General features: G+C 38.2%; 1 protein-coding gene across 6 annotated transcripts in view; it reads left to right on the top strand.

Moving 5' to 3' along the window:
- The window catches only part of Epb41l5 (erythrocyte membrane protein band 4.1 like 5), a 100,057-nt gene that overhangs the window by 17,765 nt on the left and 65,118 nt on the right, over nucleotides 1–17,174 (top strand). For all 6 annotated transcript variants that reach the window (XM_029474204.1, XM_021168536.2, XM_029474198.1 and 3 more), the window contains exons 4-11: nucleotides 4,524–4,566; nucleotides 6,517–6,595; nucleotides 7,755–7,799; nucleotides 8,252–8,304; nucleotides 10,784–10,904; nucleotides 11,007–11,094; nucleotides 11,982–12,070; nucleotides 13,042–13,111. In XM_029474204.1, coding sequence (XP_029330064.1) covers nucleotides 4,524–4,566; nucleotides 6,517–6,595; nucleotides 7,755–7,799; nucleotides 8,252–8,304; nucleotides 10,784–10,904; nucleotides 11,007–11,094; nucleotides 11,982–12,070; nucleotides 13,042–13,111 — 588 coding nt within the window. The remainder of the gene's footprint in view (nucleotides 1–4,523; nucleotides 4,567–6,516; nucleotides 6,596–7,754; nucleotides 7,800–8,251; nucleotides 8,305–10,783; nucleotides 10,905–11,006; nucleotides 11,095–11,981; nucleotides 12,071–13,041; nucleotides 13,112–17,174) is intronic.

Raw genomic sequence — 17,174 nt, 5'->3', positions numbered from 1 at the left:
TTGAGTCGGGGTGTTGTTTTTGTTTGTTTTAGGCATATAATTCCCGGTGTAATTTGATTTAAAACTATAACCGACTTGCTTTTAAATCACATATGTAGTAGCTAATGCTTAATTTGTAATTTCAAATAAGGTGGGCATTATGGTTTTGTATACTCCTGAAATGATTAACGATATCCTTATGGTTGTCGTCTTTTTTTTTTAGCTGAAATTTACCTTGTGTATGGCTTAGATGAAGTTGCCGTCAATTTAAATTTTAGTAAAAATCAAGTAAAGCATAAACACTTTTAACTAAGTCATTTAAGTTGCAATTTTACAGTCATTGACCGTAAAGCACACTAAAAATGTAAATTATTTTTAATAACATCCAAAATGTAAAGACAATTTTAATTTTTACAAAGGAGGAAGCCGAATATGAATATTTAGACCAGCACACAGTTTTGACTTAACATTTACTGTATTTAGCTTTTAGATATTTCGTAGACATTTTAAGTANACTTTTGCCATTGAGACCAGAACATGTAGGTCTGGTCTTGCAGGGCATGTGGGGAGCTGACTTAGATCTCAAGTGCTTGCCTCTCAGAGTCACGGTGTCTTTTTTGAGATGGGCCACATGGGCATGTTTTACCCAACTTTCCCACCCTACAGTGACANCCATCTTCCTTCCTTTGTTTTCAGACATAGCTTCTCATATTGCTTTCAATCTTTTGTTTATAATTAAAAATTGTGAGAAGCCCCACTTGATGTTTAAAAGTGTGGGGGTATAAATCAGACTTGACATATATGTAAGGCCGGTCGGTCTAGGATCGGAAAGTATGGTCCAGTACAGCAAAAGGTAGGACCAGGTAAAACATGGCATTTTTAAAAAAAAATGTGTACTTGGTCTTTCGTCTGTGTCTGTTTTATTCCACTAGAGTAAATGTGTCCTTGATGTAAATGCAAAGCATTTATTCGTAGATGTAGACTTTACAATATAATTCAATAATAAAGTAATAAATGTCTTAAAAAAAAAAGGAAGTGTTTCTTAGCATCTAGACTAAACAGAAGTGTTTTATTTATTTTATTTTTATTACAAACCCTGTTTTCTTAGTGTGTGTGTGTGTGTGTGTGTGTTGATGTTAGGTCATTCTTTGGTTAGTTAAAAGTCTGTTATGTTTGTGATTATATATTATTGTCTTTTAATATACATGAGTAAGTTGTTCTTCCATAACCAGCTGCTTAGAGTGAAAGGAAATACGGTTTCTATATTATTTTTAACATCGTAAGTTTTTAGTATCAACTAAACTTTAAAAATAGGAAGTCAGAGGGAATTCTTTTCTTTTTAAGGAATAAACTGTTTCAGTTTTACACCCAAGAATCTGTATCTGCATGCTTTCCATCTTTATCTTCTTAGCAATTTAAACATAACTCTTAGAGCCCCTGGTTCTAGGAAAGTACATCAGCGCCTGACTCTGAGCTCTGAACTTTCCAGTCACTGGCCATGGAATGCGGAGGAGATGAAAGAAAACAGACTTGAGAATCCGCAAACATGAGCTCAGACCTTCCTCATAAGAATGGTGACCAGGACTCCCCCAGCTCCTAAGTTGCTCTTTAAATGTGTTTGTTTGAATTGTCTTACTGGAGTGGAACTACAGGAATCCATAGCGAACACTGAAATTACTGTTTTGTATACATCTCCAACGCTTTCTCTACTGGCATAATTTTGTATTTAATGGTAGGGCATTGGTAAGAGTAGAAAAATGTAATCATGAAAATAGTCATTTGGTTTATGTTGGTTTTTATACTTTGTGTTCAAGGGTTTGCCTACATGTGATACACATAGGGAACTCAGGGGCAGAAGAGGGCATTCATTGACTCTCTAGAGCTGGAGTTAAGAGGTGAGCCACCTGCCATGGGTTCTGGGAACTGAACTCGGGTTCTCTGAAAAAGAAGCAAGTGCTCATAACTGCTGAGATAACTGCATATAAATACTTTTTGTTGGCTGGAGAGATGGCTCAGCTGTTAATAGCTCTGACTACTCTTCCAGAGGTCCTGAGTTCAATTCCCAGCAACACATGGTAGCTCACAACCCTCTGTAAAGGGATTTGAGGCCCTTTTCTGGTGTGTCTGAAGAGAGCAACAGTGTACTCACATACATAAATCTTTTTTAAAAATACTTTTTGCAGTTTTACTTTTCTTTGGTGTATGAGTGTTTTTACCTGCATGGATGTCTGTGCACCACATGTTCACAGTGCCTTTAAAGGCCAGAAGAGAAAGTCATATCCTCTAAAACTGGAATTGCATAAGGCTGTGAGCCACTTTATGGATGCTTGGGAGTTGAATCCTGGTCTTTTGGAAGAGCAGCAGTTAGTGCTCTTAACCACAGCGCCATCTCTCCCGCCCCTCACCAGTAATCTCATTTACTACTTTATTGTTAGCTGAATGTAAATGTGTATACATTTGTACATTTTGATAAAAGAATCTGTAATACTTTACAGTATGTCCTTTAGAATACAGCATTGTGGCCAGGCATGGTGGCACATATCTTTAATCTCAGAAGGAAAAGGCAGAAGTTCAAGGCCAGCCTTGTCTACAGAATTCCAGGACATCCAGGGCTACATAGACCCAGGGTTTCAGGCATCGCTCCCTATATGCCCTGAAAATACAAGTATCTGTTTTAGATCTTTTAAGTATTTGCTTTCATTTTTTAATTGCTATATTATGCTTCTGTCATATTTAAATGTTTTGTCAAGTCTGTTATTAGATTGTTCTCTTGGATTTTTCTTATGGAATTCCTTGCAGGAAAATCTTTGTACATTTATTTCTGAGTTAGACATGATGTCTCCCCCTCCTCCCCGATTTATTTATTTTTATGTATGTGAGTACACTGTAGCTGTCTTCAGACACACCAGAAAAGGACATCAGATCCCTTTTCAGATGATTGTGAGCCACCATGTGATTGCTGGAAATTGAACTCAGGACCTCTGGAAGAGCAATCAGTGTTCTTAACCTCTGAGCCATCTCTCCATCCCTATACATGAGTTCTTGAGGCATTAGCTGCTGTCTATTAACAATTCTTACCTGGAGAGATGTGCTCATTTGTGCATGCACAGCAGGGCTCCCTGAGACAATACCCACATGATCAGCCATGAATAGGGTTTTGGGTTTGTTTTTTGTTGCCACCCCCCAACTACAGTAAGAGGAATAAGACTTGAACAACGTCCAGGTTTGTAGTTCAGAGAGCAAACATTCTAGACACAGAAACTGATTTTATTTCATGCTCAGGGTGTAATAGCATTAGGCTATCCCAAGTCTAAGATAATTGAATATTGGGTTCTGGGCCAAAATGAAAGCACTATTTGCTGTCCCGGGTTGAAGTCATTCTCAATAAATCAAACTTTTCTGCCTGTCAGTAAGATTTGTACAACTGAACATTTTCCATGCTGAAAGATGTTTAGAAGGGGGCCCTCCAAAAGTGTATGAAATGAAAAATGGCTAATAGCATACACAACTTGAAACCCAGAAGAAACATTAGCATGGGACTGTCACGTGACTCAGCTGCAGGACTCCTGTCTAGGATGGTTGATGCCCTGGGTTCAATCTCCCCCAGAACAAAGGCAGAAAGCATTGCCCAGCTGCTGCCTAGAATGTTTACAAGAGCATCTTATTAGAGGGTAGAAGTGCACACTGCTGGAAACTGTTTTGTTTCCGTACTTTGGAAAAGAAAAGAAAGAGAAGAAGCCAGACAAATAATTAGTAAGGAGAGTCCTGGTAACAGTGGGGCCTTATTTATTCTTTGCTTAGCAGGATCTTTGGCGCTGTGGACTAGTTAGCACAGGAGCCCTCCCTTCTTTTGGTGCTTGGAATTGAAAGCATGCTGAGGAGAGCTCACCCTTGTGTATGGTAGTTCAGCCTGTTGTTGTAAGAGGCTGATGGGAGGGGTTTGTAATGAGAACTGAGCTGACAGTGCTTTGTCAGTGCAGGCATTAGGGATTGATTCAGGCTTGTTTGTGTTGTGAACATTTCCCAGTGAAGAGGCTATAAAAATTAAAAGGCTGATACTGTTGAAAGCAGAACTCTGCTTGTCAAGTAGAAACATTTTTATTTGTGAAGCAGGACAGTGCCTGCTTCATTTGATAGACGTCATAATTTTGAGGAAAGCCCTTCCTGCTCTTTGAATGAGTGCTAAATAGTTCGTCAGTTTTGCAGTGTTCAGAAAACATTCTCTGCTCAGTGTTAGGGTCTGCTTGTAAATCTTATAAAGGAATGGCCAGGCCTTGATATTTTCTAAATTTGATTTATGTACATGTTTGTAGTGATAGCTGAGTTGTAGCTACAGCCTTTTTTTCATTAACAATCTCAAAAGAGCTGTTTATTTGGGAACTGGATATAATCTAAACTGTAAGAGCCACCTCTTTCAAATTCAGTCCCTTTGTGAAATATTGCTTTGTGGTTGTCAACAAAGTTGCAGTAAGCAATAGCTCTTTATTAAATGTTAAAGTCCTACCAGTCCGATAAGTACTCAACTTTTGTTTTTCTGTTTACAGCATTGGTTGGATGGTACAAAAAGCATCAAAAAGCAAGTAAAAAGTAAGTATTGGGAAATCATTTGAAAACAGTGCAAATGAAACATATCAGAGACACTGATTCTTAGTAATAAGGACATTTCAAAAATTATGTTTCCTATGCGTGTTTTTACTATCTGCTTTTTGGGAGGATATGTCAGCCAAGACTCTCAAGATGTAGCCTAGGCAGGCCCAATGCTCAGAAGCCTTCTCCAGCCTCCTCAGTATTGCTAGGAATTTTGGTGTATTCTGCTGTGCCTCGCTTACTAGGGTGTCTGCTTTCTAAACTTTTATTGTAATATACACCCACTCAGTGCCTGGTTTATATGGGTTTAACCTTAGCCTAGGTAAGAGGCTTATAATTCGAGTTTATAGAAGAAACATTTGCAGCTTACAAATTAGATTGAATTTTTATGAAATATTTAACTTGTCTTCAGGTAATTACTTGTGTTGAAGTTTTTTGATTGATTGGTTGTTTGGGGTAGGGGGTTGCTGTTGGTTTTTGCATTTGTTTTTTGTCTTTTTTTCCAAGACAGGGTTTCTCTGTAGCTCTGACTGTCTCAACCAGACTGGTCTCAAAAATAGAGATCCATCTGCCTCTGCCTCTGCCTCTACCTCTGAATGCTGGGATTAAAGGTGTGTGTTACCACCACCCAGTTGTGTTGAAATGTTTTGGGTTTTATATTTTTATGGGGGCAGGGGTATTGTTTGTTTGTTTGTTTGTTTGTTGAGGATTCTACCTGGCTCTAGGAAACATTTCGAGACCTTAAGGCTGTAATAATTTTCTCCCCTTGTCTTTCTGGAGATTCATGATACAGACCAGGCATAGTGAGCTGGTAAGAGATACTTGGTAGATTTACTATCTCCTCTGACTTTGTGTAGTCAGCAAACACCAAAGACCTGTTAAGTCTTTTTAAAAGTTTTACTTAAATTTATTTTTATTAGATATATGAGTGCTCTGTCTGCATGCATATATGTGAACCATGTGTGTGCCTGGTGCCCTGGCTGTTCAGAAGATTCCTGGAAAGAGGAGTTATGGATGATTGTGAACCAAATAGGTGCTAGCAATCAAAGCCAGGTTCTTTGGAAGAGCAACAACTGCTCTTAAGCAGTGAGCCATCGCTCCAGCCTTTACTTGTATTTCTTTTTAAAGAAAATAATGAAACAGTGCTGGGAAGATGACTCGGCAGTGAAGAACACAATCTGGTCTTGAAGAAGACCCACATTCAGTTCCCCACACCTGCACACACAACACACACAACTGCTTGTAACTCCCAACTCCAGGGGATCTAGCATTTTCTTCTGTACTCTCTGAATACCTGCATGAGCTACCTTACCTGGCTAGAGTCCAGCACATGCACACAGCCCCTCCCCGCCCCCCCCCCATACACAATTAAAAGTAAGTCTTAAGAATAATGTATTAATTCATATAAAATGTAGTTAAGTTGGCAGAACTTGAGAAAATACCAGTGTTTGGTTCCCACAGTCTGGCTTATCCCTGCAGTGTCGAATTTCAGGATAGGTTAACTGCCTTTTTGAAATACAAACTTTATAAAATATAAACTTTATAAAATATTGGGGCAGAATTGCTGGGAACATAGCAGTTAGTGAATCCACTGGATTGAATTTGAAAGTGTGGGATACTTGGCCTTGAGCTATTTCATGTTGGCGATACTCCGTGTTCACTGGAAGGACAGGTCAGCGGGTTTTCCAGGCTGTTTGATTGTTCCACTAAGATTATATTTGGCCCTGAAGTGTCAGAATTAATGTTTGACAGATGAATGAGATATTGCTGTGCTGTGCTTGGTATACTTTAAAACTTTTGTTGTCAAATTTTAGCTTATGTTGTACTTTGAAGTAATGGTACAATAATCTGTTCTTTCCTTTTATACTTAGTAACTTTCAGCAAGCTGTCTGACTGAAGATTACTAGTAAATTAATAAAAATTAAAGCTCTTTTCTTTTTTTAATGGCAGTTGGTTCACCCTATTGTCTTCATCTTCGAGTTAAGTTTTATTCCTCGGAACCAAATAATCTTCGTGAGGAGCTAACCCGGTAAGGCCACTATTCAGAGGTGTGTCAGGAGTGCTAAGACCTTTAGAAGACCGATTTTAGGATTCTCCAACCTTATCAATAAAAGTGTCAGACGAATTTTTATTCTAGAACAAGATGTTTTAAGATGTTGGATTCCAGCCACATAGCTCATGCCTATAATCCCAACACTCAGGAAACTAGGGCAGGAGGATTACTGTGAATTCAAGGCTAATTTGAGTCCCCAAGTGAATTTCAGGCTAGTCCAAGCTACAGTGTGAGACCTTGTCTTAAAATATTAAAAATAATTGAAGTGTTTGATTCTTTTATTTGTTGTAAAAGATGAAGTGCTGATTTTCATGCATTTGTTGGGAGTGACCAGTGAGTCAGTTGATAAGGTTTTAAACAGAATTGATAACGTGTTAACAATTTCAATCTTATGTTTATTGACATTCACTATAATCTGTCTTCTGTTAGGATGTATCCCTTTCTTTATTTTACACTGCCTCTTTATTGCATATGTATTCCTTCTTGGTGAAGAAGCCGAGTTGTTAAGAATACCTTTTGAGGGATTTCCTTTTGTATTCCCTGCTGTTATCCTTACAGCCCTCATATAGAAGGTATGTGTGGTGTCAAAGTTAAGTTAGATTATCAGGCCCACTTACACTACATCCTTCTGACATTTTCTCTGAAGTTGCTCTGCTCTACTCAGCCCTCTGTCCTTCAGACTTGCTTGCTCCCCCCCTCTTTTTTTCCTTTATTGTTTTCCCTTTACACATTTTTCTGCAGTGAAATTCTGTAATTAAGGATGTTCTCTTAGCCAGGCAGTAGTGGCTCACGCCTTTAATCCCAGCACCCAGAAGGCAGAGGCAAGCAGATCTCTGAGTTGGGGGCCAGTCTGGTCTACAGACTGAGCTCCAGGACAGCCAGGGCTACACAGAGACCCTGACTTGGAAAACCAAACCAAAATAGAATATTTTCTCAGGGTATGTTTGTGCACACCCTTAATCTTAGCAGCTGGGGACAGAGGCAGGAAGATCTCTTGAGTTCCTAGCCATTTAGGGCTGCATAGTAAAATCCTGTTTGAAAAAAGGAAAGGATTCTTAAGTTAAAATTATAGAATTTTGTTTTTCCTAGAGTGAATTGTTCTATATAGTTAACTTGTGCCTTTTATTTTTCTTAGGTATTTATTTGTTCTTCAGCTAAAACAAGATATTCTCAGTGGGAAGTGAGTATTAAATTATTTAGTACATAACTGCAAAATTCTTGAGTAGTAGAAAAATAATTTAGAAAATAAATTCAAATTCAGTTCAGGGTTGGAGAGATGATGACTCAGCAAGCACAGAGTCTGCGTTTCATCCCATCTACCCATATGAAACCCAGGAGCAGTGTGGGCATCTGTGGCCCCAGTGCTAAGGGCTCACTGGCCAGCACTGTAGCTAAAACAGTGAGCTCGAGGTCCAGTGTCAGGCACTGTCTCCAGCAGAGTTACGGTGGAAAGAAACAAAGGAAGATACTTGATATGGCCCTTCAGCCTCCACATACACACACATGGTCAAGTGCACTGCACACAAGTGAACACAAATAAGTTCAAAGTTGTGGAAAAACAAATGCTCGAGGTGCTATTCAGCTTAAAATTGAGATTATAAATTGACGGAAAAATTTATATTTTGATCTCAGGTTAGAGTGTCCCTTTGATACAGCAGTTCAGTTGGCAGCTTATAATCTGCAAGGTACGTGATTCTTGTGCTTGATTAAAGCTGAAACATAATTAATTCTTTTGTGTGATACTTGTCTAAGAAAAAAAAATTCAATGACAAGCTAGGGATGCTACAGCTCTGTTTCTGTGTGAAACTACTAGCGTCCGGCTTTTGAATTCTGCTTGGTTTTAAAGTAGTTCTTTTAAAAGCTATTGTCTTCAGGCCTTTCCCTCTCAATTCTTTGCTCTTTTTCTTTTCTCTTTTTCTTTCCTTTTTTTTTTTTTTAAAGTTATTTTGCATTAAGGGTATAGGTATTCTGTCTGCAATTATGTCTGACACCATGTGTGTGCCTGGTGTCCATGGATGGCAAGTGAAGGCATTGATTCCCTAGAACTAGAGTTACAGACAGTTGTAAACTGCCATGTAGGTGTTGAGAATCAAGCCCGGGTTCTCAAGAGAGCAGCCAGTGCTTGTAACTGAGGAGCCCGTGCTCCTTACCCGTCTGTAGTACAATGAAACAGTTGGCAGCCTGCCTCCTGGTAATTGAATAGACGTTAATATAGAACCCTAAGTTGACTCCTGTTCCATAAGTAACAGAAGAGTAAACTAGCATGGTTGATCGTGGTTGCTACCTGATCCTTTCTTTACTCTTGTTAAAAATGAGTTCATGGAGACTCGGGACATACTTGGACAGGATGGAGCCAGTACATATTTTAAAAAATGAGGTTAGTGGAAAACTTAGCCAAATGTTTAAATTGCTTCATGATAAACTTGGGGATTTTCTCTTAAAAGTTGACATTTTAAAGGAAAACTATAATTTGAGTCTAGGAAACATTTCTCGTGTGTGTGTGTGTGTGTGTGTGTGTGTGTGTGTGTAAAATGAATGATACTGTAATCAGAGTTAATGATGCTCAAGACTAGGTTTTTGCCTTAGTGGTTGTACATTCTCATCATTCTAAGATCAGTAGTGTTTGTCACTGTATAGATTATAAAACTACATTTGTGTGTTTTATCATAAACCTAATGTTTTTACTTATTTTGGATATCTATTATTAAAGCATATTTTCCTGGTGATAAGAATTTTTACCTACTTGGCTTTTTTCATTATTGTAATCTGTCTCCAAATTAAAACGTGCTTTCTATCTGCATAATGAAGGTGAGACATAAATTTAAAAGTGGTATTTGTATCTGTTTGCCCCCCTTGACAGCTAAAGTACATGCATACAAATAAGGTTTATGTGGGATTGATAGGTCACTTAGTGAGTGAGGGTTCTTAATCTGCGGATAGAAAGATACCAGTACGTGGCCCCATATCAATATCTGCCAAAGTCTCCTAGAATTTTGGAGCTGAGACAGGCAGATCCAAGAACCTGATGACCATCCAAACTGGACTTAGACCATAAGTCAGAAAGCAGTAGGAGGAAACACCTGACATCCTGTTGTGGACTCTGCATGCACAGACATAGGTTTGTGTCTTCAAACACTCCAGTGTATATACCTCACAGAGAATTAGAGATAAGTATTATAGCATGCATCTTGGGTGATAGGTTTTTTTGTTTTGATAGCAGGTGACTCTTTTTTTTTTAATTTATTTTTTTAATTAGGTATTCAGGTGATTGTCTTTTAAGAATTAAGGTTGGGCTGGAGAGATGGTTCAGTGGTTAAGAGCACTGTCTGATCTTCCAGAAGTTTTGAGTTCAATTTCTAGCAACCACATGGTAGCTCACATCCATCTACCCTAGGACCTGATGCCCTCTTCTGGCATGTAGGTGTACATACAGATAGAGCAATTATATACATTAAATAAGTAAATAAATCTTTAAAACATGAATTAAAAGTCAAAGTTTTTTTTTTCTCTATGGAAACACAGAAATTTATTTTCAAAAGCTAAGCATTAATATATGTCAATATATTAATAATAAATTAGAAATGTATATTTAAAAGTAAGTCACCAACAACAAATGTGATTTATATTGTCTTACTTTGTTATTGCCATGACAAAGTACCATGACCAAAGCAACTTAAAACTTAAAAAAGAGAGCATTTAATTTGGCACGCAGTTCCAGATGTAAGAGTCTATGACCATTATAGCAGGGAGCATGGCACCAGGCGAGTAAGCATGTCACTAACAGGAGCTGAGTGCACATCTGCAAGTATGAGGCAGAGAGAGCTAACTGGGAGTGGCATGGAGGTTTTAGACCTAAGGCAGTCTATCCCATTAACACACTTTTTCCAACAAGTTGCCTCTGAATCTCTCCCAAACAGTTCTACCAGCTTTGAACCATGAATTCCTGAGTCTGTGGGGGTTAGTCTCAAACCACACTGCATATGTGTACAGACCAATCCAAGTCTAAATTAGATTTATTAGAGCGGAATGGTCTAGGCATTATGAATAGCTGGTAGCTTAAGAAGGAGCTTTACTGATCTTCTTAATCTTTGTTTACAAAATGTTTTGTAAAGCATTTTCTTGGTGTCACTAACATGACATAACTGTGTTAACTTGTATTTGTAGCTGAACTTGGCGACTATGATCTTGCTGAACATAGTCCTGAACTGGTCTCTGAGTTCAGGTTTGTGCCCATCCAGACTGAAGAGATGGAACTGGCTATTTTTGAGAAATGGAAGGAATACAGGTAGCTCGTTATTTCATCACACTTTTAATATCACCAACATCATTGTTCATTTTTTTCCCGCTCTTGTTTATTATCTTATAATTACTATATTTAAATTTTCAGAGGTCAGACACCAGCACAAGCAGAAACCAATTACCTGAATAAAGCCAAATGGCTAGAAATGTATGGTGTTGATATGCATGTGGTCAAGGTAAGCCTTTTGTTGTAGTACCTGTTTTAAAATTTTATTCTGGCGCTAGAGTGATGGTTCAGCAGATATGAGCAAGCATGTGCTATTCTTGTAGAAGTCCTGAGTTCAGTTCTCATCACCTGTGTTGAGATCCACATAAATGCCTGTACTTCCAGCTCCAGAGGATCTGACACCCCTCTTCTGGACTCTGTAAACACTTGTACCCAATGTGTATATACATATACTTTAACAATAACAAAATTAAATCATTTTTTTAAAAATCCATTTTAGGATTAAAGGCATAGAATGTGAATGCTACAGTATTTGGGCAGGCATAGAGTTTCTATAGAATACCTCTGAGTATTTTGGATGTGTAGTAAGGAAAATGGTTGAAATTAGATATCGAAAGACTAGAATCACCTGGGATTGGTAGCACAAACCTTTAATCTGGGCATTCAGGAGGCAGAGGCAAATGGATTTTTTTTGAGTTCAAGGCCAGCCTGTTCTACCAGGATAGCCAGCGATGTGTAGAGACCCTAACTTACAAAAACAAACATCAGAACAAAACAAAAGACTGGAGTCTAAAGAAAGATTGATCATGAAACAAGAGAAAACTAAAGTTCCCAGAATTATCTAAAATCCTTGTTTAAATGTGATTTTTACATTGAGAAAAAAATTAGGTTACTTTTTATTATTTGTGATACCACCAATGCTCACTATTGAGGAGACTTTACTAAAAAGTAAAGGTTGACACTTTATAACCTGAAAAGGATAATTTGTCAGAAACATCTAGATTATAATTTTAGCCTGTATATAATTTATATTTAGTATGAAAAAAGATCCACTTGTATGAAAATATGAAACCTGCTTCATGTGTACAAACACTTTATTTTCTCTCCTTACATTAGGCTAGAGATGGCAATGACTATAGTTTGGGACTGACTCCAACAGGAGTCCTTGTTTTTGAAGGAGAGACCAAAATTGGCTTGTTTTTCTGGTAAGCAGTGTCTTGTTTTTAATGAGTCAGTGTATCTATATCACTAGTGAATAAAAAGGTGTGGAAACAGAATGCTGAGACGTTTGTAAGTGAAGGAGGCTACTGTTTCCTGTTCTTCCCTACTCATCTGTAACCTCTCTCCCCAGAGGCAAACTTCAGTACGCCTGGTCTGTAGCCCATTAGTGTCAAAGTGTGTCAGTGCACGTCTTAGTATCTCTACCTCGTGTTGTATACTTACAACATGCTCCTTACACGATTCCCGCCCTTCCGGACCTGCCCTCCTGTGGCTCTGTCACTCTTAGTGTCTTCCCTTCATGGGAACGGAGGAGATGGGAGTGCTTCTGTTCCTACTTTTCAAGCTTGGCTCCTCCTGTTTCCCAATTTCTGTCTTCCATACTTAGAGTTATTGCACAGATTTCATAGCCCTACAGCATAGAATTGGGAAGCTGTTTACATTACTACATTTTTGTTAGAACTAAGTCAGAGTTTTGGCATATGTTACAGATAAGAGCTAAAGTTTTGTAATATGCCAAGACTGTTGACTTCAAGACTTTCCACCTAAACTCAAATTCATTTCCAGGTGTTAGTGGGTAAAAACAGAGTTGGGAACCATAATCAGTGAGAGTTTCTTATATGCCCTTTAAAAATACCTAATGACTTTTTGCTATAACTAATTCCTGTGCTGTTTAATCTTGAAACATTTTACCTAGGGTTACAGAATTTATTATGCCACATTAGGGGTATGCAAAATACACTATATTTCTTATTTCCTTTATAATTTTAATATCTGATACACGGGAATATCATTTTGTCAGTTGGTTGCTTTTGAAATATGTGTTTGCCTTCCCTTTAGAGACTTTGACAGGCGGAGCTGGCTGCATTTCCCTTACCAGTGTTGAGAATTAAGATGAAGAAACATACTTGATAGAGCAGAGGATTTCCCCTAACCTGTTGATCTTACATTATTACAGGCCCAAGATAACTAGATTGGATTTTAAGAAGAATAAGTTAACTCTAGTGGTTGTGGAAGATGATGATCAGGTAGGAACTTAACTGTATTACTTGCTTAACAGTTATGTGGTAAACAGGTGGTGGTGAACCTCATTGTATGGAGAGCCATAAAACGAAAGCTTAGCGTTGTGTATACCTTGAAGTAGAAGTCCCCATTCAGGTCATTTTATGCCACTAAGCTTAAAGATAATATAAATGAATGTTTGTTTTTGTAGTGTACAGTGGTTACATTTAGATGACTATGCTTTTATTCCTAATGAAATTTTTAAGAAAATAAGCCAGTTGCCTTTTATCCCAATACTCTGTAGGCTTGTATTCTTTTACTCTGTACAAGTGGATCTCTGAGTTCAAAGCCAGCCTGCTCTACGTAATGAGTTTCAGGCCATTTAATCCTGGCCAGCAGTGAGACCCTGTCTCAAATAAACAAAAAAGATCCACCTGGTGGTATTCTTTACGATAAAGTGTGATTTTATATTTTTGTTAATTTTCTTTTTTTTATATAATTTCAGTGTGCTCCCATTTAAAAATGATATCCTCTTAGCTTTTATCATATTCGGGTATGTTTTCATGTTTCCATTCAGCTTATAAGTGACCTTTTGTTTTTACTTCTACAAGAAGTGGTAAGCAGAGGCAACAGTTATGTTTTAACAATTTTCTGAAGTTTGGAAGATAAAAGATTTTAGAATCATAGCATCTTAAGTTTCACTTCTTTTAATTGTTAAAGACCAGGTGAAAAGTCTCTTGTATTGTGATAAGAGCCTACATTTCTCTGGAGTTATCAAGGATATATGTGACCTGATGAAATATAATAACTGCCCAAAAGAGTCAGACTGTACTTTGTCTTTAATACAGACAGGTCACTTTTGTTAGAACATCTCTGAATATTTGACATTAGTAAGATGTGGAATTGACATGAAAGAGCTTTATAGTACAGTAGTGTTTGTGGTAGTTGTATGTCTGGGTCTTTTAAAAGAGATTTTGTATTTGAGAATTTCCTACCTGTCTGTATATGATATTTTGTCATCAGGTTACCCCACACTGCCTCCCCGATAGTCCTTTCCCTTCCCCATTTTTTTATTTGTTTTTTGTTTTACAGTACTTCACACAGAAAAAAAGTGGGTACATTTCAAGTTGTTGTGTCTTTTGTTGGGGGGTTGTTTTAATTTTGGATAATTTCATTTTTCCCTCTTGTTTACATTTCTCTAGATGTGTTTCATAAAACCAGGGACAAGTCACAAGAAATGCAAAGTTTCCAAGTTCTGTTTTTTGTTTGTAATGGTATTTTAGATTTGTATTTTGTTTAGTTTTTAGAAATTTACAGAGCTACCTTTTTTATCTTGGTGAAGTTTGATTTTAAACTTTCTTACCAAAAGTCGTACACTTTAAGACAGTGAGATGCTCACTAGGTGAAGGCGCTTCTTTTCAAGCCTAATGACATGCGTTTGATCCTTGGGCCATACACGATTGAAGACAGAAACCAACACTGATTGTCCTCTGACCTCCGTGCATGTGCCACGTACACATGTACATACACACAAACAACACAGGCTTTTTTTTTTTTTTTTTTTTTGGTCCTGGCACTAACTCTGTAGACCAGGCTAGGCTCCAACTTATAAAGATCTGCCTGCCTCTGCCTCCCCTGTCTGGGCTTAAAGGCAGGTGGCCTGACCCTCTGCCTCTTATAATACCTCCACCTCATGAAATGTTCCCTGAGCTTTATACTGTAGGGGTTATATTAATTGGGGTCTAGCACCCATGGTCATAGTAGGTTTTCAAGGTTCCCTGGCCTCACCATCCATAAGTAGTTGGCTGAGTTTACAGGACTAAGCATGGATTCCCTGTAGTAAGCAGACCTTAAGTTCGATGAAGTGCCTGTTGGGTCATGCCAAGATGTAAGTGCCACTATTGTACCTTTAGGATGATTTTGCTATGCTGGTCATTGTTGTGACTTGTAGACATTTCAAGTAGCCAGCTAGACCTACTTCTTTGCTTTCTCACTTGGCAGCTTTTACAGCTCCTTCTAATACTGAGGTAGTCATCAAGGAGGAGCCTTACAGGTCAGATCCAGATTGATTCCTCTAAGTCCTATGTCCAGAGTATGTTGTGTCTTTAGCAGTACAAAAGTACCTTCTTTTTCTGGAAGGCACTAAGAATAATGGCAATAGCCTATGTTGTTTTGAGGAGGAGAGTCTCTTGGTTTCTCCTAACTAACAACTTAAAAGTAGGTTTTAAGTATCTGGCACTGTTTTCTTTGTTAGATGGTAATTGGTTTTGGAGTGGGAAACATTGTCACCCTAAGTGGCCAGAGAGAGAGAGAGAGAGAGAGAGATTGATGGATGGATTGATTTTAAATAAACATAGAATGAGTAATTCCTGGTAGCCTTTTCTGACATCCTTGGTGTTATTTGTCCCTCCTCCTTGCCTCTCTCCTCTTTATAGCAACAGTGTCCTACAGTTCCCCTTTCTAAGGCTCCAACCCCCACCATGGTCCCTTTTTACTCCCTGGTTTCCGTAGTTACTTCAGGCTGTATAATCTAAAGCTGTAAAGATATAAAGATTTGTTGCAATCTGCAAAGATGAGAGGACATGCAGCATGTCTTTCTGGGTCTGGATTACTCAGTATACTATTTACCTACAAGTTATATTTTATATTTCTTTACAGCTGAGCTAGTATCTATGTAATACAATGTGAAGTCCTTTGAACATGGGTCAAAAATGCTGTAGCTCATTCATATATAACAGTCCTTGTCTTAGGTTTTTTGTTCTGTTTTTAAAGTTTTCCACACTGGTTTCCAGGGTGAGTGTATCAGTCTGCAGTCTACCAACAGTGAAGTGGGGATTCCTGTCCTCACGTCCTCACCGTCATTTATTGCTGGGTGTTTTCACCTTTGCCATCCTTTGCATTTCCCAGGTTGCTAAAGATGTTGAATACTTTCTGAGATGCTTCTTAGCCATTTTAATTTCTTCTTTTGAGACCTCTATTAAGATCTTTAATCTACTTTTTAATTGGGTTGTTTGTTTTTTTTTCTTTTTGTTTTTTTTGTTTGTTTGTTTTTGTTTTTTTCTTACTGTTTTGAGTTCTTTATATATTCTGAATACTAATATAGTGTATATAGCTGGAAAAGATGTCTCCCACTTTTTGGGCTTCTTGTAATTGTTGCTTTTATTTTCTCTGATGGAGGGATGAGATGAGAGCCATACCCAAGATGTGCGATGCGAATACAGTGTTTCTTTCTCTCTTCTAACTATCCCTAGGTCTAAGCCTAGATGCTTCTAGCCTCCATACAATCTAATCTTCCAAGAATACTGACTCAATCCAGCTTCTCTCAGCTTTGTGTGAGTTGCTCTACTTGGCTTCATACTAACTTTGGTAATACGTTCTAATCTTCTGGCTCCTTCTCAGTTCAAATATGACTGCTTCCTTCTACAAACTGGCATTACCTTCATCGTTAGGGATTAAAGGTGTGTACTAAAGATTTATCTTCATTCCAGCCAGATCATTATATAATCCAGCATGTCTACATTCTGGCCAGATCATATATACCTAGAAGGTCTTTGGATATGATCCCTTGCCAAAGTAGCCAGGTTGCTGGTCTATTTCTTCTGTACATAATTGTATGCTTCCTTTGCTGTAGATAAGCCTTTGAGTTTTATGAAATCCTACTTGTCAGTTGTTGACTTATAATTACTCAGCAAACGGGGTCCAGTCTAGAAAGTACTTTTCCACACCTTTATCTTACAGGTCGCTGAGGTGCTTTCTTCCAACATTCTTGTGGCTTCGGTTTTCCCTTCTTCCCTTGAGATGTCCAGCACTGCTGCACACCAAGTAGGGAAGGATGGAGTGGAGCCAGGTTCCATGGTCTCTGTCTTCCCTTAGAGTGTCTGGGCCCTGATGCACACTGTACAGGGAAGGATGAAGCAAATTCTGAAATGGGTGGGTCACCAGGATCCCCGTCCTGGAGTGAACTGGGGGGAGGCGGGGAGTCTCCAAAGATTTCAGTGTTACAACTCTCTTAGATGATAGTGAAACAGCTTGTGTGCATATACTTTATTAGGGGAATCAAGGGATATATACATATGAACCCCTAAGAGT

This window comes from Mus caroli, chromosome 1 (genome assembly GCF_900094665.2).
Source record: "Mus caroli chromosome 1, CAROLI_EIJ_v1.1, whole genome shotgun sequence".
NCBI lineage: Eukaryota > Metazoa > Chordata > Mammalia > Rodentia > Muridae > Mus > Mus caroli.
Note: the sequence above shows the minus strand (reverse complement) of the source record. Positions and strands in the feature narration are given on the sequence as shown.